The 27,600-nt window shown below is 40.0% G+C and overlaps 2 protein-coding genes across 12 annotated transcripts in view; both read right to left on the reverse strand.

The window, feature by feature from the left end:
• LOC130180953 (sorbin and SH3 domain-containing protein 1) overlaps positions 1 to 8,728 on the reverse strand; it is a 43,138-nt gene extending 34,410 nt beyond the window's left edge. For 3 of the 9 annotated variants that reach the window (XM_056394635.1, XM_056394634.1, XM_056394630.1), the window contains exon 1: positions 1,293 to 1,460. In XM_056394635.1, coding sequence (XP_056250610.1) covers positions 1,293 to 1,379 — 87 coding nt within the window. In that variant the 5' untranslated portion in view covers positions 1,380 to 1,460. Of the gene's footprint in view, positions 1 to 1,292; positions 1,462 to 8,591 lie in introns of those variants that run through there. The other 6 variants (XM_056394633.1, XM_056394636.1, XM_056394638.1 and 3 more) reach the window with 5 other exon arrangements.
• A 1,750-nt stretch (positions 8,729 to 10,478) lies between these two features.
• Positions 10,479 to 22,912, reverse strand: pik3ap1 (phosphoinositide-3-kinase adaptor protein 1). 3 transcript variants are annotated; one of them, XM_056396292.1, is made up of 17 exons: positions 22,726 to 22,908; positions 21,423 to 21,845; positions 20,735 to 20,982; positions 20,300 to 20,444; positions 20,055 to 20,197; positions 19,839 to 19,971; positions 19,403 to 19,599; positions 18,786 to 18,963; positions 18,632 to 18,694; positions 18,292 to 18,546; positions 18,130 to 18,186; positions 16,857 to 17,050; positions 16,682 to 16,754; positions 16,346 to 16,513; positions 14,159 to 14,229; positions 13,117 to 13,217; positions 10,479 to 10,965 (listed from the first exon to the last, which is right to left on the reverse strand). In XM_056396292.1, the coding sequence occupies exons 1-17, from the start codon at positions 22,754 to 22,756 to the stop codon at positions 10,848 to 10,850; spliced, it is 2,598 nt and encodes an 865-aa protein (XP_056252267.1). In that variant the 5' UTR covers positions 22,757 to 22,908; the 3' UTR covers positions 10,479 to 10,847. The 3 variants fall into 3 exon arrangements, 2 of the variants coding, with proteins under 2 accessions (XP_056252267.1, XP_056252266.1); XM_056396291.1 differs by having other exon boundaries at positions 21,423 to 21,848; XR_008829635.1 differs by lacking the exon at positions 14,159 to 14,229 and having other exon boundaries at positions 10,827 to 10,965; positions 21,423 to 21,848; positions 22,726 to 22,912.
• Positions 22,913 to 27,600: the final 4,688 nt, after the last annotated feature.

Raw genomic sequence — 27,600 nt, forward strand, 5'->3', positions numbered from 1 at the left:
GTGTGTGTGTGTGTGTGTGTGTGTGCGTGCACTGTGTTTACCCATGGCAGTAAATAAGCCAACCTGCAGAACACGCAGGGGACTGATGTTCCAGCTGGAACCCTCCACAAATAGGCCTAAATGGATGAGGGAAAATGGGAACAATTCCAAATAAGCCCCATGGGGACATGAAGCAAAAACCTTTTAAAACATCTTCCAGGCTTGGAGCTGAGCCGTCCCACAGCATCAGAACTTTGTGTATTTATTTCCCTTCTCTCTTTAGTAAAATCAGCTTGCTTCCTGACCCCCTGCATCCCAGAGAGGCGATGCATCCATGATCTCATTTCCAAAACCATTAACAGACATTCCTTTGAGGAGCGCTACACTGATCTCAACTCTCCTTCCGCCGTATCCTGGGATGAACCCCAGCATGCTGAATATACAGTAGAAAGAGAGACGTGGGAGTATTTGAACCTCTCACTTATAATAGATAATGGGAAGTTGACAGCTCGCAGTGTTCAGTTCGCTGTATAAACACAGGAGAGCAGAGATCAACCCCTGGCCTTTTTAGGAATAGATGCCTCAGTGCAGGGAGGAGAGTGGTGCAGGAGCTCTGGGACAGCCTGCAGTGCTCGGGCCAAGACAAACAGGAAAATAAGAAGAGACTTTATCAGCCAAACTCCTGTAAAAATGCAATTTACCTAAATGCAATCCTTATAATCTGAGAACACTTTAGATGTCCACGCTTCACTAAAAGACTCAATTTGGCCAAACTCTATGGAAAAAACAAATGGATATGAAGTTAAAGTGGGGAGCTCAAAGTTCAGCAGATAGTGGGATAAACTGAGAGGATCAAAGGTCATGTGTGTTTAACTGAAGCTTTGAGCTTAAACCTCACATTCTCCACCAGGGTCTCTTAGTGAATGACCCACGGTGACCCACTCCCATAGGTGCTAGTGACAGTCCTCCTGAGCTCAGACGTCTTCCGATCGTCTGCACAAGCAGCAAATTCTCAGAACTGACAAACCCTGAAAAAGTTCAGGTGGTATCTATTCTCTAAAATGATTCATCCAGGTGGGAGGAAATCACATCCAGTGAAACATCCTCTCAGCTCACACCTGTGTGATTATCGAAAAGCAGGAATACGCAGCGAACACCAGATGATTTACCATATTTACATCGGTCTCCTCCACAACTACATGACACTCACACACACACACAGATACATAAATCTACAGCTGAATGACTAAAATACTTTTCCGAACGGCCGCGATCGTCCGCAGCATCACTGTGGATCTGGGGAGATGCATTACCTCCTCGATGATGTGAGTCCTTCGTCCACGTTCATCAGGTCCCTCTGAAGCCCCCTGAGACGTCTGGCTGAGCCATGAGGGTCTCATCTAGCAGGGGACGGTCCCAGCTTTGACCTTGACCCTCGCTATGTAGGAGGTCTGTTTGTTTTTGACAACAGCCGTGCCCAGATGGACCTGTCACCACATGCCACCTGGGAATGTGGCACCCACTCAACAACTGCGCAGGCTACCATATGAAATCCTCCTCCAGCAGGACGAGAGACAGACAGACAGACAGACAGACCGCAGGGGGGCGGCTGGAATCCGCTACTGGATGACTCAGCCGTCCATGAGCTCTTAATACCTCGGTCGACATGATGACTGTATGTTAATGTGTGATGGAATCTATGATTCAGAAACCTTTAAAAAGTGATTACAACTGTAAGACAGCAGGACCCGGATCAAATATCAAATACCATTTTATCAGTCCATAAAGATATTTAATTTAAAATGACATAAAAGAGAAACAAACACAAAATCCTGAATGTTTCTGTGAATGTTTTTTTTCCTGATTAAATGAATGAAACAATTATTTGATCATGAGTTAAACTTGATTATTGGGGAAAACGTGTTTATTCCATTTGAAGAGGATCAATATTACTCTCATGTCTGTGTATTAACTGTGGAGCTGGAACCAGGTGTTGAGTAAAAACCTGGAACCAGGGGGACACAGCAAGTCTGGCTTTCATGAAAGGACTCACATGAACTTGGTGTTTGTTTGTGTTCAAATTAAACAAACCAGATAGTCGGTAGTTATACTGTTAAACAGTGATTAGAGTGGTATCAGTCTTCTAACTCTTGGAAAGAAAGTGAATATGTGTATTTCCCAACCTATTCTTTAAATAATATTTTAGTGAAACATTAGCTTCAGTGCTAAAATATATGTTGTTTTGAGGAGTGATACCAATGCTTTAATATAAAAGCTAATATTTGATCTGTAAATCAAAGTTAATTCCACATAGAATTTTTTTCCCACAGATTTTCCCCTCAGATGAAGCCCAGATAAAAGCTGTGCGAATCATAGGGGAAGTGGAAAGCTTGTTACTTATTTAGAAGCAATAATTTACAAGAAACATTATTGAAACATTAGATTAAGATGTTCAAAGGAAGGCTGCTTTCATGCGTCTCTGGTCAGGGAAAAACTTTCAGCTGTGGGGAAAATAAACTGAATGGTATCCAACAAATTCATCCAACTGTAGTAAATACAACGAATTTTCATGAAAATCTATTTATTTATTTTTCCTAAATGGTTTCATAATTGTATTCTCTACTGGCAGCAACACTCACTCCATCTGAATCAGGCTCCAGATTCTGTCTGTCTGAGCACTAAACAAAGGCGGGGTTGGTACCAAGTTGAACTGTGATGTATTTCACGCAGGGGGTCCATGCTATGTTAACACAAAAGAGCTCTCATCACACGCTCAGCTGTACTGTGGTGGGAGAGAAAGGGCCGTTACGTAACACTGTTTGACTTCTGCTTTGTCAACAAATGGCAGAGAGGGGAGAAGCTATCCAGCGCTGTGCGTGGATCCCACCAAACAGCTCCAAACATGGCTCGAAAGGGCCGCTCCGGAGCAGCGGCTTATCCTCCCCTAATTGAGAAGAGACCCCCACCTACCACCCTCCACCCTCCCAACTCTCTTCCATAAACAGCTTCCACACTGGACAGCAGCCTGGGATTCTACACATTCCTCAACACAGCTATTTGAAGTTCATTTCAAACAACTGCAGCATAAAAGGAAATGTATGTAACTTACACACTGCAGTCATTACAGGCCTCCGAGCAGGATTATTCATCCATGTTGATAATGGATGGAGCTTAAGACTAGACTATATGAACACTGCTTCTATGCCTTTGATGCTTTGAACATCACCTAATGAAATATGACATTAACAAAGAGACTTAACGGGGTTATTGTCATCTTATGGTATCAATGTGATATTTTGAGGATGTTTAGTGATTTTAGGAATAAAATGTCCTTATTTTGAGGAAAAAACAAAAGCTCCCTTCGCACCAAGCCAATGAAAGATGTGTCCCTTGGAGAGGCCTGCAGCTTGTCAGCGTGTCCATGTGAAGTCCTGACAGTTACTGGACGTGACCATGGCCAGATCCCCGGGACAGGGAACACTTGGCTGGCACGTGTGAAGGTCCTGAGGAAGGCTGCAGCTGGCTGCATGGACCAAACCGCCTGTTAGAGACACTGTGTTAGAGAGCCAGGCTGCATCTAACGGGTCTGCTAGGCTTTTAGAGCCAGTGTAATAAGAATGTCTGTGAGCTGACAGTTTACCCAGGGTGATACATCTTCACAGCGAGGGCTCCAGGCTGCACTCCAAGAGCTTGGATCACAGGGCCGGACTGAGGATAAACATTAAACCGAATATTCTAGTAGCTTTGCAGCGTCTCCTCAGGGGGCTCTTAGAGAGTTTACTTTTGTAGGCGCTGAGTGAAAAGTTCAAAATAAAAAAAGCTCATGAGCAAATAAGGAGATACAGTCAGTGACATAACTGAAAAAACCCCAACCACCACAATATAATGATAAATTATTGAGATAATATAGTGGCTTTTAATGTGGCAATATGACTAAAAGCCACAGATGATGTTCATTTTAATGTCATCACTAGTTAATGAGCTCAGCTGTGCACAGGAGATTCCTCCTGGCTTAGATAACAGGGCGGACTGCACATTAGGTGAGCTGCAATGACAACTCAAATCATTGTCTGAGAGAGTGCTGAAAGTGTTTCCTCGTCTCCGCTGGATATTTTGACTCCAGCGTGGATTGGAGGCTCTGACTGTGTTCCCTAATATAACTCTCTGAGCGCCTATGTGACAGGACTACTTGATAATTGAGTCATAGGATATGGCGGCTAAACGTGAATATAAACAGCGATGTGATAATCCAGCAATTCTAAGTGCTATGAAGGTATCCTCGTGTGAAATGAGCGTGCAGCAGGACTCCAGCGGGTCCCCATCATCTGTCTATTTCAGGAATGCCGGGCCCGGTCTGACTCGTCTCGTCACACCCAGACACAAACACAACAGGCAGCTCCATCAATAACAGCCTGGCTCCATAGGTGGCAGCACAGATATCACATTATCCTTGCTGTTTATTACATTTTGTAGTGAGTGATTTATAAACCTGCGGTGCATCAGTGTCACCTACTAATACTGGTTTGGTTTGTGTGATGATGAGTAAGGACATCTGCCGGTTCTTATTAAGATATCTGCCAACAACTGCCATGATGCTGTTATTTTCCATCAGTTGCTTACATATAAGAAGGGTGGAGGTGTGGTGGTGGTGGTGGGTATGGAGGGGAGGGGATTGGCTGCTTAAATCCATCACCAGAGCATAAATTGTCTTTTCTCTGCCTTGTTTACATGCGTCTATGATCAGGGGGCTTCTTTGTGCCACGGACCTTGAAAAGCTGAAGCACAACACTTCACTTCACCATCCACTTCAACCAATGGCAGCAGATGGAGAAAGATGACAGGGGTGGGTGGGAGGAGGGGGTTGCTAAGCAACCTGTTGTAACATTAACATGGAGTGAAAACAGAAACCTGGTGTCTGGCTGAAACATCCGGCCCGATCCAAAGCCATCCCTTATTCACAGTAAAGACAAGGCTGTTTTCGACCATGTGTCCATGTGGTGCTAATATCCAGCTTCACTACGCATTTGTCATGAACCCAGACTAATGAATAAGGCTGATTTTAAGGAAAATACCACAGCAAAGAGAAGAATATCATTAGATTATTTTGCTATTGTCCAGTTTAACTTTGAATTACCTTCAAACCTAAAATGAAAAATTTCTAATCATTAGTTTAAAGGTCCCATATAGTATAAAAAGGTATTTGTCCATGTGTTGTTTGATTATAAAGCAGGTCTAGGTTCTATATTAATACTGTGAAAGTATCAAAGCCTCAGTCCACAGAGAAATGCACACAGCCTGTATTCAGAAACTGAGCATTAAAACCATCCGTCAGGACTTCTGTAACTTTGTGATGTCACAACATTTGGTTTCTCTGAGTGTTTTCCTGAAATCTGCTATATTTTTATTCAATGACAAAAACAGTCAACCAATCAGAAGAGAGGATCAGAGCCTCCTATCATCTGATTGGCTCAATGACCTGTTGTTACTAGAGCTCCAGAGATAAGCCTGAGAGAGGAGATGTAAAACTAGATTGAGATGGTTTTTGGTTCTAAAAATCACAAATATATCTTCTTATGGATCAACACTTCCAATAAAACACTGGAAAAATGGAAAATATGGAGTTTTAATCTCATTCTGCACACATGGGCACAGCTGGCCTTCACTTCATGTGTCAAAGTAACAGGTGAAAGATGCACCTATTTAGCAAAACAAGTGAATTCTAATAACCTGTGGGTCAATTTCACTTGCCTCACCATATTGTAACTAGCTCATAATTTATAATACTTTGTGTCAGATTTCCAAACCAGACTGAGATCATCTTGGAAAAACAGGACTGGGTGATCTGGACGCCAGCTGGCTTTGACAAATCTTTGAAATTCAGTTTGGAGATGAATGTCTCTGAGGGTCGCTCCTATCAAATCTAAGGGATCTGTGTAACGTGATTCTGAACAAGCTTCATAAAACATTAACAACTATGCTGGGTTCATACCAACATGTCCCATCCTCACTCTACGGGTTTCTGTTGTCATGTCAAGCTTAAAAGACTGAAATACAACACTTTGACCTTGATTTATTCTGTCTTTGAAAAAGCAAGAACTAGCTGTTTCTGGCTTATAAAAGCAAGCGCCAAATTTCACATTTGGTTTTAATATTTTTTTTGTAAAGCAGCACACTGCACCCTGAAATCCTGCCGAGACATATTAAAACACCTCAAAACATCCCTGTTCTGGATATGTATAATAATCCAGAAAGAAACTCTTCCTTGAAAAAACAAATTACCATCAAATTTTTAGCCTGAGTGGCCAATATTTTGCACTGAGTCTAAACTAAAATAAAGTACAACCTTCTCTGAAAGACAAATGTACTATAGTAACCTGGATACATAAATATGCTGAACAAAAAAACCTACTATGCATAGTTCATATCTGACTTGCTTTAATTACACAACAATATGTGCAAAAGGTCATAGGGGCTTGGCTGCTCTTTGAACGACTTGATTGGAGAAATGGCTCGCGGCTGAGCCCCTGGGCACCAAACATACGACTGATGTATCTGCTCCGTTTGCACACACAAACCTGTCACTATCGCTGTGCAAACATCTACAACTCCTGTGCTCACAAGCTGTAAACCAGGAGCCTGCTTCACACGATGCTCAACTACTCCTGAGTCAATACTCCTGGGAGCCTGAAAAACTTGCTTTCCAGAGGCAGCAGGGAGCAGAGCGGGCCTGTGTTGTTTCACTCAATGACAACACACTTAAGTTAATTATAATAATACTAACTCTTTGAGGCTTTGGCACGCACACACACACACGCACACAAAGTCCTTTAACATGTAGGAAGCTAATGGATGTCCTGTTCTCTCTGAGTAAACAATGTCCAGATACAGTATCTCTGTTAACTGTGTCCAGTACAACTATGAGATAAGAGTGAGATATTCTGAAATGAGCCGTCCACATCACAAAACACTTCAACAGGTAGTTTTGAGAAAATCAGTCTGACTACTTTGCCTCTGTCCTTGAAGCAGTTTGATTAATTATTTGTGCTAGGGTTAATATTTTATCAAGCTCGTGTAGCGTCATGTTACGCAGATCCGTTGGAGTAAAAAAGAGGTAGTCATTGTAGTAATATTATGAATGAAAACACAAACAGAGACGAATACATCCACTGAGTTTTAGAGGAAAATGACATAACTCACTGATGGTGGAGCAACTCATTTTGCAAAGATGGTGGATTTATTTTTTTTTTCCTACTGGGATGTAATGGCGTCCATGAACTGAACTTTTTACATCCATGGAACTTTAGAATTACTCTTATCGTATGTTTTTTTGTAATGTGGTTTTTTTTACCCTTGGTTACAATTTAGCTCAAAATAATCAATGTTTTTCTATATATGTGTTATTGATACATCATATAAAAGTCAATATAAATGTGTAGAACGTGTCACTTAACTTTGGAAATCTTTTAAATGTCCATCTACTTCAAAGCACTTTGAAGTAGAACAACATGCACATCCACACTCCACACTTGTGCTGTGAGGCAGTTGTTCACGCCACATGCTGTTTATTATGAGGCCTCATGCAGACCTGTTTGTCAGACTAGAACATGAAGTTTAATATTCAGGTCCACTGTGTCACTAACTGCAGAGAAGATTCACACTGTTACTATTACACAGTAACCGCTCAGTCAGTCACAGTCAGAGAAGCCACTGGGATAAGAGACTGTACTGAAACATCCCTTTGAAATAACAATAAATTACACTTCAGGACACAGCAGTGAGATTCCTGTGTGTAACAGCTGCTAATGCACCTCACTGACTGTTACACTACTTATACATCCACTGCCTTTTCACCTTCAATATGATCTAATCAAACGTGCCAAAGGCTACAGTCTAATCTGACAACACTGTGCTGAAAATGACAGTGAAATACCGGTCAGTAAACTATTCCCAACACCTCCATGCCGCATAATATGCATTCCATTAAGAGCATGGTCCTGATGTCACAGCCTTATTGTATGCATGTGCAGTGTCTGCTCTATATGACTCACAGTGACAACCGCTAATAGTAACGCTTCACTGCCGCCTGCCAACTCACAGAAACAACCGCACCAGAAAGGATTTATCAGTCATTAATAAAATGATAGCAGGCAGAATTCAGTGAGGACGCTTTTAACTCCATGACTTTTTTTTTTTTTTTTGGGGGGGGGGTTTCTCCTAGGCATTCAGCTTCAGAGTGCGGCACCCATGGCGGGTCGCATTTCCACTGTATGGCTCTGTCTTTACTGCAGTAACTGTCCCAAAGCCAGAGCGCCCATCTGCTGAGATGCAAAATCAAAAAATCGACCGACTCAGAGAAGCTTTTATATTTGATGCAGTCTGCCGGGTTGATACAGCAAAGACTGGGTGATTCATGAGAAATACATTACACAGCACAGTGGTGCTGGTTTTGCATAATGCGATAATAACACAAAGTCAGCTGTTACGGTGCCAAGCAAAAAAATAAATAAATAAATAAAAGAAAGAGAGGAGGGCATGAATAATAATAACAAAGAAACAAATAAAAAGCATTACAGAGCCGCAGCAGCCGCGGCATGCTGCAGGGACATGCTCACCTCTGTGTGATGGTAATCCAGTGTTGTACTCGCTGCTGCAGACACACTTCACTGAGCTCTGTGCGACCGACGGCTTCTCTCCACCAGCGTCCTGTCAGCGCTGCTCACCGGCACCATCTGCGTCAACGTCGCCGCACAACACAACCACCGAGCACCGGGGGCCGGGCCGCTGTCCCTTCGCAATAAAAGCCGTGCAGGTCTCAACCAACTGCTGGGGGGGGGGGGGGGCGGCTAAATGCTAAATGCTCTACTATATTGTTTGGTGCAGGGGAGGGCGCATAGCCTTCAGTTGGAGTTTTTAGCTAAAATCAACTCTCAAATCAATCAATAGCAGTGGGAAACAGTCGATATAGGGAGAACATAACCAAAACAGTGAAATTGGGGTCCTAAAACCAAATCAGTGAGCTGAAAGATAATAAAATGCTCCATAAACTTGTGAAGGAGGAGTTTTTATATTTGACTAACTGTTGACATACGGAAGAAAAAAAAAAAAAAACAGCTTCTACGTGACAACACAGAAGAAGGCTACTTATAACTTTGGATTTCCTAGTGAAGGTCTAAATAGATTCATTGAAATTCTGTTTTGAATTAAATAATGACCAAAGGTACAACAATGTGAATGAGCCTGACCAATAAGTCTGTATAATATGTCTCAGACAATTTCTTATGATTAAAATGTATTCACTGAAGGATTTCTACAGTTGCAACATCACACATCTGTGTCACTCACTCACTGGCAAACTGTGACATAAACAGGACTAGAGATAATAAAACAACTTCTACATTAAATGCATGGTTTTCTCTGCTTTGACTGTATTACACTTTTTGAACACATTGTCTTTATCAGGTGATTTTATGTAGTAAAGTCTGCATAGGATCATAAGACACTGATATATGAACAGAATCAAAAATAAACAAACATTTTTGTAATTATCTTACTATAGATGTCTTCAGAAATATATTCTTTTTGTTTTGCACCTTGATGTAGTGTTTATCAGTAAAGATTGTACTTTGAAAGTCTTGACCAGAAGTCCTAGCTGGCTTCACTGTATCTGACTTTGTGAATGTCTCTCATCAGAGATCTTCAGAGAGGACAGGTGCAGCCAGGGTTCCTTTATATTAATACAAATTAAATACTTTGTGATTTGTTCAAACTTCGGCATGCTTAATGAGATCAAATCAACTTGAAAAAAGTTTTCACATGCAATACGTGATAAAAAATGTGTGAGTCCGCCTTTAAATGACAAACAGAGAATATGGAGCACCATCAAGTGTCCAAACCTCACATTGCACAAGAAAGAAATGGTTGTAAAGGAGCAAATTAAAACAAGAACAAACTCACTCTTATTAAAGGAATGTATCATCTTATTCATTATTAAATTCAGAAGTTACATGAAGTCTGATGTAAAAAAAAAAAAAAAAAAAAACAGACCTCCTAAAGGTTATCATATAATCCATGCATGTACTCCTTCAAGTTTAGGAAGATATACTACTATACAAATATCACAGCCAATGTAAGCCCTGTAGGAAGTATAACAGTGACAGCATTTGAGGAAAAATAAGTGGAATATAATGTCACAAATCTCACAATAAAGTACTACAATGCAGGAATAGAGTTATAGGGGCGGGTTTATAGGACAGGGTGGGTAGGGTGGGTGGGGTGTCTCATCAGAGAAATATATAAATATATATGTAAATATACAGGATATATATATTTCTCTGGTGAAGTGCACCATTAATGGTGCTGGCTCAGTTACTTTTACAGGACACCCACAACAAACAATGATTAAATATAATTAAATATTTCAAATAAAACAAATGATTTCCCATTTCCCCAGTTCAACACATTACACTTAAAAACCTAAAATACCTAAACACAAGCCAAAGTAAGATTTATTACCATATCATAGAATTTATTTATGTCCTACAATTATTACAGTTACAGTACATTAAAAACATACCATGAAATAGAAACTAAATATCTCTCTCACACACACATAGACACATATACACAAAGACAAACAAAGACAGAAAACCCACGTACACAAAGATACTTTGAAATGTTATGGGGACTGAATTACTCTGTAAAGTACTAACTCATGCATACAATTAATAAAAGCAAAAACAAACAACTGTCTCTCCATGTTTCTTCATTTTGTTAAATCCTAATGGTTGTTTATAGAAGAACACACCTTCTGTCCAACACATCCGTCCCTCTTAAATAACTCAACTTTAGCAAAAGTAGATGTGTGTGGATCACCGCAGGCGCCGAGGTATGGGGGGTGCTGAGGTTGTTTGTCTGTGAGTAGGTCTTTGAGGAAGTGCTCGAGTGGGGTAGGCTATGTAGCGCTCATTAAGCATCTTCTCTGGCACCCTGCAAGAAACAGACAGCGCTCTAAGGTCACCCACTGATGACATTTACACCCAGACTCTGTGTTTCAAACAATATACTATACCATTTATTTACTACAGAAATTACAATTAAACACCTGGATAACCATCACTCAATCCTTGGAGAGCGACCAGTCCCTGGCTAAATACATATATAAATGAGAAATCTGAAAATCAGAACTTTTATACTTAAATTGCTCTTCTTCGCTTCTGCCATACAACAGCAGAAAGTTGTTAAGATAAAAGGATTTAAAGTTTTCAAGCTGGAGAACAAACTGTGCAACAGATTAAAAAAAGCACTTTGCCTCTAGACATTAATGTTAGTAAAGGGAGAACGCACAGTTTCTTCAAACAAAATGCGTTCTCTCAGCTTTTTTTCAGATAAGAATGATTCAGCTTTCTTATCAATTTCAACACATTTGTTCAGGAGTTTGTGGAGAAATCAATATAATAAATTAAATTATGATTTATACATTGAAATGTGTGATTAGGTATGACAAGGTTACTTAACTACAACAAATTATATTTGCACTAGAGTCAAAAGCTCATTTGGTGGTTACTGCTACTGTTAAGCTAGTTAGCTTTAGCAGGAGTTAAGCTAGGTTTATTTCTACACCATTATTGAATTTATGTACGTCCTCATTTAGATTTGACGAGGAATAAACTGATTTACCAAGATGCTAATTCATGAAGATTGATTTTTATTTCCAATTACAGACAAGAGCTGCTAAAATCTTTAAATACTTGATACTGTACCTCTCTTGTTAAAGCTAGGAGGTTGTTGTCACGTTGTCAACATTTTACCAAGCCCAAGTGCAATTACTGTGGTTTTGCTTTCAATTTAGTTTTAAAATAACTCAAAATGTAAAACACTCTTTTCACAGAAATGATAAATTTCTGCATGAAGTCAGGCGTTCACACACACTGTCTCACCAGACACGCACATATCAGCAAGGTTTCAGAGAAAGAAACCCACACAGACAGATTTTTACCACACTGTTTGCAGCACTTCAAACTTGTGAGGGGGAGGCTTGTTAACTTTTTTCATTATTATGACACTTAAATATGTCTAAGAAATGTTATTTAGTACATCCAACATCTCACAATAGTAAAATAACTACTGAACTATACTGATTTTGTGATTTTGTTTCATATCCCCTGTTCCTGTCGTATTTACATGGCAACTTGTTTTACACAGAGACCGAATTAGCTTGTAGTTATGATGGGTTAAGAAACCACAGGAAACTCACTGTTCACAAAAAAACTACATCAAATGAGGACAAAGATAAATAGATACATACAGTACATTACAACATAATTAAAAAAAAGTTCACCAGCTGAACAAGCTGAAGCTGTACCAGAGTTTATACCTAGCATAGTGTGTACGTATTCATTTGAGAGATGAGACTTCTATCATTTAAAATGATCAGACTGTAGATACAAAAATTCATCAAAGCCATAGGTAACAATCAATCCACCACCAGAGTCACTTCAACTTTTGCTTTTAGTTTAAAACGTTCTCAGTATGTCTTCTCACTTCTGTGTATGAGAGATATTTATATCTTTACACAACATGAATGTTGACGCCTTCATCAGTTACTGACTTTGGCTTCCTCCCTAAAACACAGCTGTGAATCACTGGTGGGTGAACGTTTCCTCTTTCTCTACCTTTTGTCTCTCTTATCGCTGCCTGTAGTTTGTTTCACTCACATGATATCTACACCTGTAATCGCTATATTCATGCCACATTTCATTACAGTTTTAAAAGGTTATTATTTGGTACAGCTCGCTAAAACTAATGCAGTCTAATACAACAGTCCTGCCATACATCCTCACTGCATGAAGGTTATAATCTGTTTTTTACTGACATTGAGTTGTTCATTCAACTGCATTATATTGACGAGTGTTTCCATTATTTTGTCCACCCCATACAAATCATTGAGGGTAGGCTAAACAACAGACACTTCTCTTTTTTATGTTACCATACAGTTCAATAGCAACACAAACTGCCGCCTCCAAAACGATAACTGAGTGTAATTGCTGCATTGTGTTGTTTTGGTATACTATTTCATTGTATCATCTTGCTCAGTACAGTGTTGTAGCATCAGTAAAGTGAATCAGGTTTCAGACTGACCTTTCTGGGATCCGTGGAGGAACCCTGGGTGGAGGAATGTCGGGTGCAGAATCACACGGCCGCGGAGGTCGTGGTGGAGGAGGAAGATTTTCTATTGTGTCCTTTAAAAAAAATATCAAACATATACTGTGACCACACCTAAAACAAAGATTTTGACAAATCCTACATTCCACTGTGCTCTAACTTTGAAGCCAAAACAATAAGGTAATTAATTCATAGAGTTGATCAACAGAAAATTAGTTTTTAGCAATAGTTAAAGTATTTTTTTAAAGCAACAATACTCTTCAGCTCCTGATCCTCGGTTTTGAGGATTTGCTACATTTCTTGATTTTGTGTGACGTAACCTGAAAGTGGGTATTAGACTGTGAACCGACAAAACAAGCGATCTGAAGATATCATCTTTGCTTTTAGGGAATTGTTATGACATTAATCGTATTTTCTGAAATTTTATTGACAAAATGATTAATCAATCAATGAAAAATGTAATGGTCAGATTAAGCAATGAAGAAAATAGTTCATTAAGGGTCTATCTACTTTCTACAGATGTACAGCAAGATATGAGCGGGGGTTTCAGCTAAAGTGTCAAAACTGATGTCTGCAGGAAAAACATCACAGTTCTGATTACACCCTGACAAGTAATTTCTGAGAAACCATTGAGCAATGTGAGCCACGATTCAAAGATTTCACCAGAGAAAAAAACTTGGGTCTTACAGTTTTAGTCTTTTGCATGTAATTTAATTCTAAAGCACAGGTAGATCTGTATCTGTATTATCTTCGTATTTCAGGATCTGAAAAACTGAAGTAGCCAGTGACTACAGAATAAAACTGAACATAGACTTCTTGTCTACCTCTCTGCTGCACATGCATGTTACAAGTGTAGAATACAAGAATACAGATGAAAAGTGAAGGTTCAGTTTGGATTATAGACTCCGCCCTGTATAGCACTTTCTGATGTAAGCGGAGTAAAAGTAAAAGTCTGTGTGAAGACCTGTTACTAAATGTACTGAAGATGCAAATGCTTCTGTTGTTAATTCGGACTCACCTCAAAGTCGGGCTCTGTCCCGCTGCTATAACTAAAGGCGCTGTGAGAGCTGAGCCTGTTGCTTTCCGTGCCTGATGTAAAGAACAAACAGGTCAATGTGGCAATAAAACATGTGATTTCAAGACTCTGAGGTTAGTGCTTGTGGTTAATTATGCCATAAGACCACCTCGCCAAATTTAGACAAACATATATTATTAAGTCGCACAGCACAGACATTACAGCCGTACAACACGTCTGCAGGAGCCACTAGAGTGAGATTAAAGAGTGGAGAAGCCTGTAAAGAACAAACAGACCAAATGTGAGAGACGTATGGCCGTCAGTATGAATTCTTCAAAACCTAATAACTCTTCTGGAAGCACTGTTCCTCCTTTGTGATATTTGTATGCACATTTTTCTTTCATTTCTAAACAAGCTTTTGTGAAAAATGATACAAAGTAGAGGGATTCAAAGTGACAGATCCCTGTCACATACAAATAAGCTAAAATTCATATTTAAGAACAGCTCAATGCTGCTGGTATTATAAGCCGACTTGCTTGAAAACAACATAAACAAGCGAAAAAACCTTGAACAAACGATATAACTTAAACAAACTAAAACAAATGACTGTTAAGAGTTAAATACGTGTCTAAATCTCTGATAAGATCAGAGTCTTTAATGAAGAAGCCTAATTCGTCAAACTGTAATTTGACTGTGGGAAATTCCTGTTTCTTCTGGTACATAAGAGTTTTTTTTTTAGCTCAACTAGTAAGAGAGGAAGTATTTCAGACACATTTTAATATTTCAGGCCAGTTTTCTTTGGGCAAAGAATCGAAGCAGTTTTGCTTACTGAAGAATTCTCAAGAAATCTCTTGTCTAATTTTGTCTTTGAATAATTGAGCGTGTGCATGACTTTAATTTGAGACAAAGTCTAGAATAAACAGAACAACTATGAATCTCCTCGAGAACAAATACCAAAAGCTCCAAAGAGATTTGTTTTCCCTTGTTCTTTCTTCCATTTAATCTCATTTGGATTCATGGAGGGAGTGTTCAGCAACAGACTGAAATACATCAGAGAAATGGGCACCATCATCACAGGACTTGTTTGTCAGTCAAGATCTGAGGGTGAAGCCTTTTTTTGAAATTACTTGTGTGAGTATAGCTTGCGATTAACAGGAACATTATTTCTATGAAATCCATGAGCAAAAGCCCCCCTCGCTCAGGTATAGGTCACTGACAGTACATAAATCAGCATTGTGAGAAATCACTATGCAATCAGACCGATGGGAATGATGGATTTCAAGACATTCTCAGAAGGAATGACAATATCCTTAGTCTGCAGGAAACCATAATTTGCTTTTATCTACCTGATGCTTCCTGCATCATGCTTTAATAAAACAGAATAAAACACTCTTGTTTGGTGTTTGATTGTTGAGCAAAGTTATGAGAAAAAGTTATTATGTCTCACAGGTAATGAGATGGCCACCATTTCCTTCACTATTATCATTACCGATGTGCAAAGGGAGGCAAATATTTGAAGCCACAGAGGCTTAGAGGACACGGGATATTTTATTTTGCAGCAAGTCAGAGGAAATGCATTACCGACAATCATCCCTCTGGCTGGTGTACAAAAAAGAAACATCCTTGAGTCAAGACCACTCTGTCTGCTACTTAATCACGATTTGGATTATTCCACTGCATTTGACTTCTAGCGTTTTCTACCTCCCACTGCAGCAGTATCTACAGGGGAAACAGCATCAATAATGACAACAAAAGGGCAAAGCTCCTCAGGTTGCAGTTAGTTGGAAGTTGAATTTGCACACAGCTACCACATCTGCAAATGCTGGCACTTCCGGTATCACCACTGTCTCTAATTGCCATTAGTAACATGTGAGTATTAACCTTTTCTCCTGCATCCTTTCTGAGTATATAAAGAAAGGATGGACCGATGATCGCTATGTTTTCTACAGTAGTAGTAGTAGTACACCAATAACAAACATAATACACCATTATAGACCACATTTTATTTTTTTCTCTACCCATTTGGTTGGGTCATGTGTAGACAGGAACTCAAACAGTAGCAGAGGCAGGCATCAGCTTTTTTAGCTTTAAGTTATACTCTGGTCCTTCTTGTTCAGTTACAGTTCAAACGGCTGAGCCACAGTGTCAGGGAAAACAAATCATGAAGAAAGAAAAAGCAGTAGGACTCACTAGATGTGCTGGACGTGCTACCTGTCTTCCAGCTTCCTCTCTGGATAACCTGAGCCACAGGAGGGGGTGGAGCCACCACTCTGGGCCCAGACTCATACACGGCACACTCTAATGTCACACTTGAGCCCCAGTACAAGTTCCTCTGCAGCGGAGCACTTATCTCATATTCTAAGGGGGCGGAGATCACATCAAATGTTAGTATTTATGAAAACAACAGGATGTTCTGTTCGTGAAGTTATCATTTTATAACAGTAAGACATAGTCACAATCAGTCCATCATGGAGATACATGTATTTCAAATAAATACTTAAATGAGAAATAGTGAAATTATTCTACCAAGCTCCTTTCCTGTCTTCTCTCTCTCTTTGTGACGCCTGGTGATGCTGTCTCGTAATTTCTTCAAATTTTCCTTCAGAAAAAAAAACCCCAAGCACACATGACACATATTAGATTTATTCCTTCACCATGAATCCACACCTGACAGACCGTAGAGTTTGTATAATCGATGTACCTGCTGATAGCGTATGGAATTCGCCCTCCGCTCATGGTCAAACTGCCAGGCCTTGAACTCTTGGACGGCCTCATCCACAGTAATCTCCCCCACTTTCACTCTCTCCTGCAGAGATATGAGCTGCCTCTGTCCAGGGGTCTTCATCCCAGCATAGGGGTCATGAGCAGGTGTCGGAGCCTCTGTCGCAGGCCGAGCTGGATGGGTGGAAAACTTGTCAAACTTATAGTGAAATTTTACAGAATGCATTATTTACTGCCTAGGGAAAACGTGAAAGCTTTTTTTTTGGAAATCCTTAAATAGAAAAACTATGTGAATAAAATTATTATTTTCTTTTTAAATTGAAGTTGCGCAACACTGATTGTTGTTTGTTCTTTTACACATTTCTTAAACTTCAAATCTGGTTTATTTTTGTTTCCTTGTTGCTTCCTGAGCTGGGTCGTATCAACTGCACTGTAATTTAGTTAATTTCATCGTAATCTTAGACTGCAGGATCAGTTGATTCACTGCAGAGCTTCAGTAAAACCAAGTGGAGGATATCAGTATATCCACTCATGCTATTTTTTCACAGCAGACATCTTGACTTGTCAAGGCAGAAAAAGCACAGCATTTATCATGGCTGCATTCCATATAGGCGAGCCAGCTCCAGGGCTCTGGTACTGGGCACGCTCTCACTGTCATGACTGGAACACTTAATTGAATGGCACCATCATTAGTGTCATCTACAAATGCGCTTCTCCTACTCTGACAAGTTAAAATGTTCAACATGCGTTGCTCTCAGAGACTAGGCTAAAAATGCCCTAACACACAATTAGCTGTAACCTCTTTATTTGACTTGGTGTCACTGAGAGTCACGTGTCTGACAGCATTAATAGAAAAAAAGGCAGCAAGGTTCACATCAGGTTTTAAGATAGAGTCAAGCTTTAAAAGTGGTTTTCTATACATGCTCATGAGTGCTATTTGTTCAAAATAAAAAGCAACAGATGAAGGAGCACATGAAAGTATCAAGAGATCATGTCAAATAGGTGGAGAATCTACTGTTCTCAAACACTTGTTTTTCAATGTAGTAAAGTGTTAGGCGCACTAAATTCAAAATAGTTTGGTTCCCTCCACTGAGAAAGATGAGATTATTAACAATCTTACAATGGTGTTAAATAAAATAAACTTGCAAATGATGACAAAACAGAATCAATCACATTAAATTGCTATACTGGACAGGATCAGACATAAAAAAAAGATTCTCAGTGTTATTTTCAATAGTTTAAACCTTTTTTACCTGCAGGGTATCCCATCTCCATCATACTACTCTGGGACGTGCCTTTATCTGAAAATACTGTAAAGAATATCAAGTTATATATTTTTGCCTGGAGAGTAGTTTTATGAAAAATGATGTGTAAAGAAATTATTTTGGGTAAAATAAAAACAGACTGCACAATACCTCTAGAGATATAGGTCATAGGCCTTTCAGGCTCAGGCTTGAACTCAGATCTGGGGATGGGGGCTGGTGGACGGTTCTGTATTAATGGGATAAGGCTACTATTTGCATCCACAATATCATAGATATCCTCTGGAAGGAGGTTGTATGGATCCTCCTCTTCATCAATTTGATCCAAGTCATTGTGATCATCTTTTGTCTCTTCTTCATTTTTGCGGTCCTCATTGTAGTCCTGGACTGCATTGTTGTGAGGTTTTGCTGGAGGACACAGTGTAATCACGTTATCACTATATTATATATTTCTAGTTAAGGTCATTACTTTGAAAGATGTCCAAATGTTTACCTTGGAAAAACTTTCGAAGCATGGCTTCCTCAGGATTCTCGTCTACTGCAGTCATCACCTCATCTGATAAAAACAGCACAGTGATCGTCAGTAAAAACCTAACCACCACCATCATCATTGTTCTGTCCAATAAATAAAATCATGTTAATCTTACATAGGTCCTCTGCACATTCAGGGTCGATCCCGAGCATCGACTCGTATATATCCTCTGAACAGCCCGAGTACTTCATCATGATACCTTGAGATGTCGCTGACATGAGTTCATACACCTCTGCACTCTCCTCTGTGTTGACGGTGTCTTCAAGGTGAGACTTGAGCATGTCGGCTGTCTCCTAGATTTGTTTGACCACAGGAAACAGACATTGACTCCAAAGATACGAAGAACCGGAGGCTGAATCCAAATGTCCCCGCACTCACAGACTCACGTGTTCCCAGGAGGGATGCAAATATTGTGTTTGGCACAGTTTTGCTGTACATTCTGACCATATCTGATATGGCACATATCATCAGAAAAATACTTGAGATACAGGGTCACAAATTTCAGTTCATCTCCATGGAAACACATGAGCCCTGCCTCATAGCGCATTTCTTCCCTTTCGCGGTCCAGCACCGTCAGACTTGACGTGATGACGGTGAAGACGTCATTGTTTGTATAACAAAAGTCCACAAGTCTGGAAGGTGCACATTTGGATTCAGCCTGACCGTCAGAAGAAACTGTTTAACACATTATAGGATACTAAATTAAGAGAAGGCTTTCATTATTTGACTTACAACAAATTCATCCATGAACTGTCGAAGATCAGAGAATCCACTCTTCTCTGCCAGCGTGTTTGGGTAGTCTCCATACTTATTCATTACGCTGTAAGCCTGGAGAGCTCCAGGACATTGAAGGAGAATGGTGGTCAGCTTCTTCAGACCGTACTTAGCAGCAAAGTGGAGCAGCGTGGGAAGCTCCTCATTACGCTGATCTGTACAAAGCAAATAAAGCAATCAGACACAACCATTCATATGACCGCATGTTGACTCTTAAAAGATGCTTTTACTTTGTGGGATTTCATTGTAAAAGTTCAACCAGGCAAGGCAGTGATGCTGTTCTTGTAACAAATGTGCAACAACAGCAGATCCTCCCCCAACTTTACGGAACTATGTGCCTCAAAAATAGCAAGCATTGGCAACTACCAGAACCAGAAATCAGCGCTGTACTCACATGCTGCCATATTTTCTTCTTCAATTTGTCTAATTCCAAACAGCTGAAGACTAGTAGCAGGCATTTTGGATTTTAAGGAGTCAGTTAGCATGCTGTCTAGGGTTTCTGTTGCATTGGACGTCAAGTTGAAGGCCTGGAAGTAAAAAATAAGTCACATAATCAGAGGAGCTATTAAACTGGCAACAATGCTACATACTATATTACATAATGTCTCACCTGGCAGATGAAGTTAACAGGATCTGTGGCATTTTCAATATACCGACTGACCTCACCCATATTGGTATAATATGTCACAGGCGTCAAGCTGATGGAGGAATGGTCCGTGTGCATGCGGAGTGATACCACTCCAGCAGGCATATCTAGATCACGAAAAACAAGAAAATACAGTGATTTAATCAGATTTAAGTTTCCAATATCTTACGTTCAACTAACAGTTCACATTACTTCCTGGAGATACTTGCCAGGTGCAGCAACACTGATAGTGTATTCATTCTCCACAGTGCCTGGGACCCTTTTTACAGCTACACCTCCAGATGAAAACTCCACCTCTGGTGCCAACTGATCGTCTACTTTCTGCGTGAAAATGATGAACAGTGTCTCTCGCTCCTTAAAACAAAAAGGTCAAAATAGAAATGAACTTAGTTTAAACAAGGACATTGCTAGTTCATATATTTTACTGGTACCAAAACAAACACGCTTCTCTCAACTACATTAACACAATGTAATTGCTAAATGTACTGGTGCCCTGTTGTCTCTCTCACATTACTAAATTAAGAAAATGTGGGGAATATGTGTTGAATAACACGCTCATTACACATAATAGCACTGTGGATACAGGTCTGATCCACTTTTAAATTGCCTTTGATATTATTGTTATGTAATTACTTCAGTCTTACCCCACAGAGGACTCTGTTGGGTTGAACAGTGAGACACGGGAGGTGCGGAGGCGTGCTAATTTCCTCCCTTGTGGAATTTTCCGTGGTCTCAGGTTCCTCTTCATCCTGTAGGACAGGTACTTTCTGCACTTCAGAAACCACTTCCTCTGTTTCATCAGCGGTGGGATTTTCAGTTGAAGAGGAAGGTGGGATGTACAACTCTGCTGTGGCTGCAACTTCACTCTGATATTCTTCCTCCACGCGTCTATCTATGAATAAAAAGGCAAAGACATGATTATCTCTTTGATTGTCCTGATAGACTACAGGTGTTTTTATTTAGCCTTTAGTTAATCAGCAAGGGCTAAAGGCTCAGTTCATGCACATAACGACACACTTGTTTGACCTCTGAAGATACTTTTGGTTTCACTTTTTTTCCCCAAACATTTAATAATCCACAGATTATTTACCATTATTATCTCTTCAGTCCAAGGGACAACTACTAGTTCTGTTAGTTAGTTGATCTCTTTGAGAATATTGTCTCTGGAAAAGGCAAAATGCTTTTAGGTCTCTTTCTTGTCAAATCTTTACCACCGGTTGTAATCTGCTCTCTGAAAAGCTTCAGAGATACTTATCAAAATACAACATGTGAGTGTGAATCTTTAAAAGGCACAAAAAACGAAATAATCAAGTGTGTTTAAATGTTGCGTACTGTCAGTGATGGACTCCAAAATGGTGGTGACATAGACAGCAGGCTCGTCATCAGCGGAGAGTTTTCTCCAGCTCTGCCAGTCTTCGAAACTCTCTGTCAGTATGTCATCCTCTGCGATGCCGCACAGCAGCACCACTACTCTGTGCGGCGGATAAAGGAGTCTATGAAGTGCTCCCTGCAGTTCAGGTTCACAGATCATGTCCAGGAATGCTGTTGTGAGCAGCAGCACAATGCACTTGCAACTTTGGAAGTAGTCAAAGTTATATCCATGGAGCTGAGCGGCTGGGCTGACTGCGTACAGCAAAATAGAACTTTTGCGGAATTTCCTAGAAGATTTCAAGATCTGCTGTAAATATATGGCCCACTCCTGCGCCTCGGCCGTGTGCAGAATCAACAGCTCGCACGCTGAGAGGGATTTGAAATCTGCTGAAAAACAGAACATAGTACAGTGTGATAAGTATGTACAGTACACGCATTCAAACAGTCTGATGACCATCTAACCAAGGCATAAACTGGAAAATACTAATAAGTAGTTCCTCTTAAACCTTACTGATCAAGCCTCACCACGAAACATGAATCACAATCTTGTAATCTACTCAAACATTACACTAATGATACGACACTGGTGATATTATGTGTTGGTTTCCACGTTGCATCAGGTAGTGTTTGTCGTGGAAATGCTCCACAACATACCAGCTGTCCGGCTGTGGAATGTCAAGGTGACTGTGGTTAGAGAATCAATGTCTGATTTGTTTGATATTTCAGCACAGAGTCAACAAGGTGTTGTGCAAACATCCCACTGTGTCAACACTGGTCAGAGTAATTTTGTTTGACTCATTACAGTGTTTAATCAGGTCAAGTTCACCTCTGTACACGCTAACTGGGAAAGAAACCCAACGCGAATGTTCACCTTCATCACAGTTCCCACTGACGGCAGAGCAGAGAGACTTGCCATCTGTTTGTTAATGAACTACTAACACGACTCACTTAAATTTAGACTTGTGGGAAATCATAAAATAACCGACCTATGAATATAACTGCACAGGAAAGCTTAGATGCTTGCTTCCTCTTTTTTTTTTTTAAATGAGCTCAGAAAAGAATATCCAGTGAGAGTTCAGTTTAAAATAAGTTCATATCATATCATTTTTCAAAAGAGAAGGTAAAACATTCTTAAAGAGTTATACATATTGTTTCATCATTGATCGAGAGTTAAGAGCAGTTTTAAATGTAAATATATGTCTTCTGGCTAGACCCTCAGCACCTGAAACTAACTTGAAAGTTAGGGAAGATGGGTCACATTTACCTGATTGAATACTTGAGACGGGTTCTTCCATGGTTGTGAAGCCTCAAAGGTTCCCGAAATCACCTCACACAGAGCATCGTTTGCTGAAATATGTCCTTTTAGTTTCTCCGGTTTACTGAAACTCCTTTCCTCTTCAACTGAGACTGCACTAGCTTTCATCAGCTACAGCCCTTTGCTCAGTTGTATTAATAGCAACACTTAGTTTCCTGATTTTGGTGACACTGCCCCACTTCCTGAAACAGTTGAAGAAGTGAGAAAATGCACCACAGTCGTGTCAGAGTGTGCAACATGTCTGCGATTACACTTTTAATCAGCTGGGCCTCTGCTGTTTTCATCTGTCAAATATTCAGGACAAAAATGATATGAAAGAAATAAAAAAAAAAAAAAAAAAGGGTTTAGTTCAGAGTGACTGTGTTGTTGAGACATTTTGAGACGCTGCAGGCACAGACCATGACAGAGAAAAAACACATTTACACAAAGCCACGTTTTTTTTGTGTTGGAAACACTTTTGTTCTCTGTTCTCAAAATTACTGTACACACACACACACACACACACACACACACACACACACACACACACACACACACACACACGCGCACACACATACATCTATTCACCTGTTGTTTGAGTCACATGCTTCTTCTGTTTTTTCACTTCCTTAACAAGGTGTTTCACAGTAAGTGTGATACTGTCAAACTGTATCACGAATAACCTCAAAACAAAATGACCTTAATAAAAGACTCTATTATCACTCAGGTGCTACTTCCATCTTTACTTTTACAGGCAATGAAAATGACAAACTGAAGCTTGTGAATACACTATTTCTGGGTCATTGTAAAGTTTAACATGTATTAGATAACCATGACCACTTTAAGTAATGTGAAACCTAAAATGTGATACGTATCAATATACTGCTACAACATTAAAGGGTGTATTTTTAGGCCCTACGTTGTAAACCTGTACTGTGATAAAAAGTTGTCTTATTATGATTCTGTCTGGCTGAAAATGATCACACACAAACAGTTACATACACACGGACACAAGATTGCATGAATGAGTCAATGAAATGAATGAATCATCAGTATGTTGTCATTTTTTCACGGTATTTGAAGTCAAAAAATTTTCCTCTCACACAAAACACCCGAACACGAGGCACCACACTCAAATCTCCACTAGAGGGCGGCAGACAATCACCTACATCGGCCAACACACAGTCCCCATCACTGGTCACTGTGCAGACAACAACTGGAGGAAACAAGTCACCACAAGTCATACAGATGAGAGATCCAGGTACCTCTATACAGGTGTGGTAAGATACCTAAGCACTAATATCCCATCTTACTTTGGGTATTATTTAAATTGACTTTTTTTGGCTGGAAGGACGACAACATACTGCAGTTTAACTAATTGCAGGGAGTTGGTTTGTCAATCTTTACTTGGCAAGAACACCAGTGGGAAAAAAACCGAACCAAAGAAAACACCACCAGGCCACATCAACACAGGAAAACTGTTTGGACTTCTGCAGACCAGAGGGATGGCTGCACTCTTCTGCAAAAACATCGACCTACTGTATGTTCTATGGTAATGTGGATATAGCCTGTCCTGCTTTGGAGAGATTGGCTTATGTTATTATGGAGTCCTTATATAGAAGTTTAGGATTCAGGATGGCTGTGTCTGAAATCACTCTCTATTTACTTTATAGTACAATATGTTTACTATCTACCATTTTATTTGAGTATGCAAAGACGTTTATGCATTAGACAGTGCTCTCTAAAATCTCTACAGCGGATCAGAAAAGTAGTGTACACTACGTTCTTTACAATCTCACATTAAACTGAAATATGTGTACATAAACAAAAACAGATGAACAACTCTAAAGCAACTGAAGGCTCAGTCTAAAATGTGAGCAGGCTGCGACCACAAACTACATTGGGGTTGCAGAGCTTAAACCCCTTTTTACGCATATTTATGCTGCTCATGAAAAGTGTTGAAGGCAACATTTGAGGTACATTTTCCTGGCATGGCTTAGACCCACTGAACCAATTAGATGGCGAGGTAAAGGCCAATAAACACAAAGCAATCATGAGTGATCGCGATCATTGTATGAGAATTGATGAGGCTGATCGCAGCCCAAAACAGCTCTCACAGGAGTTTCTGTGGCAGCATCTGCAACAGCTTTTTCCACTGCCATCAACAAAACACCAAACCATCACATCTCCTGTAGAATTACTTCAACAAACTTCCAGACACTTGTAGAATCAAAGCCAAGAAGCTGTTCTTGGTGGCTCGTGGTTTACAACTTTTTCTTAGGGGTTTGATTTATTTTGGCAGGAACACGTAGGTTTTGCCCGGCCCTCGGTCTTCATTTTCTTTAATCATAGTTAGAGAATCACAAGACAAAAGTTTATTCACTTGTCTAACCGTGAACTTCAGCCACAAAATCAATTTGCACAGCTCTGCCTTTCTCCAATAATACAATTAGTTTTGTTTCTGCTCTGACCTCCTTCTACAATGTAGACCTTTTAATGGCCGCAACAAAAGTTCACTTTCTGCCTTCTGAAACTGCCTGTGAAGAGCAGGGTGATCCATGACCCGCCTTTAAGTACAATTTCCTGTAGAAAAAGAATCCCCTAATTTCTTCTAACTCTGCCATTAGCTACCATAAGCATGACCGGCCTGTTACCTTTTGTTTGGGCTCCCTTGAAACCACTATCTATTAGGTGGCTCAAATCAAATCCCTGCAGCCTGAGTTTAATAAGAGAATATTTTTGCTCCTATATTTTAACCTTGTTATCCAATATCCTGTCTTTTTAGTCCTCAGTGTGTTTCCAGCACACAGAGCGACTCTGCTAGAGAGTGTGCGTCAGTTCACAACAGAGATCTGACGTCCTGCCTCTCGGAGCACAAAAGTTCACGCACGGACTAACAGCTCTGTGATATTCTGCTACTCTGGCAGCGGATTAGTCAATGTAACATACAGGAAGTTTAACAAATTACTATACTGACTGGGCCGACTGTTATTTTTAGTTTTACTCTACCTGAGCAATGGTTAGATGTTCCCTGGGCTGCTTAATATGAGACTCAGTATGAGGCTATTCAACTATGTTTGGATAATTTTACTGGAAATTGCACATTTAGTGTTTTGCATAATTATTTAAACCTGGGCAGAAATAATTTTGAAACTTTTCTGAGTTAACTCATCGTTACTCAGAGACATGAAATCTCTTTTGTAGCTGACAGACACCTGATTACTGTAATGGGAACTGCATTTGTCGACATAATGTGCCTCCCGGGTGAAAACTTTGTAATTTCGCGAAGGTCATTTTTGAGGAAACGGAAGAAATGCAGCCATATTTTAACATTGATGGCAATGGATTTTTTTTGCACGTTGAACTCCAGAAGTGTTCTCAGTTCATAGTGAAGCATGTAATTTTACAATGACAGAAAAAGATGAAAAAATGTCAAAACTAAAGTTACTTAAGTGAAGCTCTCTAAGGCAGGAGGCAGTAACGGAGGGGGACATTGCCGACATAATGGTCATGTTACCGTCTCATTTACTGTACTTCCCCATCCCGGGAAAGCTCTACCTCATATCTGCACTGCCTCTGAGGCTGTTTTGGAGACTTTTAAAGCGGAGGAAACTAGAAACAAAGCACGGTCCGAGGACACGGAGTGCAATCTTGAAATGGAAAACTGAAATGGGGAAAGGGTCTCTAGCTGAAATGTTATTTGGATGATAGCCTGCATAAGAAAGGAACTGTGTTTGGTTTCTCATTGAGAGTCACCAGCAGGGCTCATTGTGATAAGAAAATAAGTCTAATGTTACCTGATCTGGTATAATGTGGACCAATTACCACTCCATTGCACTTCATTACAGGACTGTAATAGGGCCGGGGGTCAGTGCTTGAGATGGAGTGGCAGAGGAAAATTGAGTCGTCATTGATAATGTGATAAAAACTGACAGTGAGAGGCCCCTCCAACAAATTATTGAAATTTACAGTTGATAGGGAAACACTATAACCTCATTTGGTAAGCAGCTGGCAAGCAGTTGTACAAAGCAGGTCCTCTAACACAATGAAAGGCTTATGGAGAGAGGGAAATCCAAAACTATCACAGAATAGTTTTAGACTCCCGCTCACTGGCTTCTGGCACTCAGTGTGCATGTATTCGGTTTTTAGAAATATCTAAAGTCACACAAGTGACTCCAGAGGACAGGATTTTTCTCTGGAGCAGGTGGATTGAGGAGACACAGCAGAACCCCTCATTATATGTGGCAACAATAATATGCTGACAAAAAAATTTGCTTGAACAAACAAATGAAGTCTGACTAAGGTTATTCTCATTCCTAGTGTCTCTCCAGAGTTAAACAGAGAAGTGCAGAGGCTAACAAAATATAAAATCTCACACTTTCTGGAAACCACGGTGCTGCTGGAAAAAGGGTATGGCAACCATTTGTTTGCCTCAGTTAAAGTGCCTCCATTTGAGGCCCCTTGAATAAATAAATCAAATAAACTACCGTCAGACATACATTTTCAATCCATCAAGGTAATCAGATTCTGTTTACCTGAATGGGAACTATTCTAAAATGTTATTAAAAACTTAAATGGAGTTTAGGCGTGGAATAACTAGGCAGAGGAAATGATGAGCAAACAGCAGGATAAGATTCCAATTACTATTAAACAAGCATTGCATTGACTAGTAAAGAGGAAAATAGCTTTGACATTTTCCACAGCCGGAGCTCCCACCTGACAGGCTTTGTCGTATGAGAGCAGGGCAAATTCAATTCATAGGCTTTTAGACATGAGGTAGTCAAAGCATTCTCCTGACATATTGCTTTAAAGGCCCATTTCAATTATTCCAACCTGTGGTCAACA

This window comes from Seriola aureovittata, chromosome 14 (genome assembly GCF_021018895.1).
Source record: "Seriola aureovittata isolate HTS-2021-v1 ecotype China chromosome 14, ASM2101889v1, whole genome shotgun sequence".
NCBI classification, from domain to species: Eukaryota; Metazoa; Chordata; class Actinopteri; order Carangiformes; family Carangidae; genus Seriola; species Seriola aureovittata.

Bases quoted from the DNA above. Each gene is read 5' to 3' on its own strand.
- pik3ap1 (XM_056396291.1), bottom strand. From the start codon at position 22,756: ATGGAAGAACCCGTCTCAAGTATTCAATCAG. The intron at 18,547-18,631 runs GTAAACATTTGG...TGTGTCCTCCAG, and splicing joins GCTTCGAAAGTTTTTCCAAG to CAAAACCTCACAACAATGCA. The intron at 10,966-13,116 runs GTCAGTCTGAAA...TGTTTCTTGCAG, and splicing joins CCTCCACGGATCCCAGAAAG to GGTGCCAGAGAAGATGCTTA.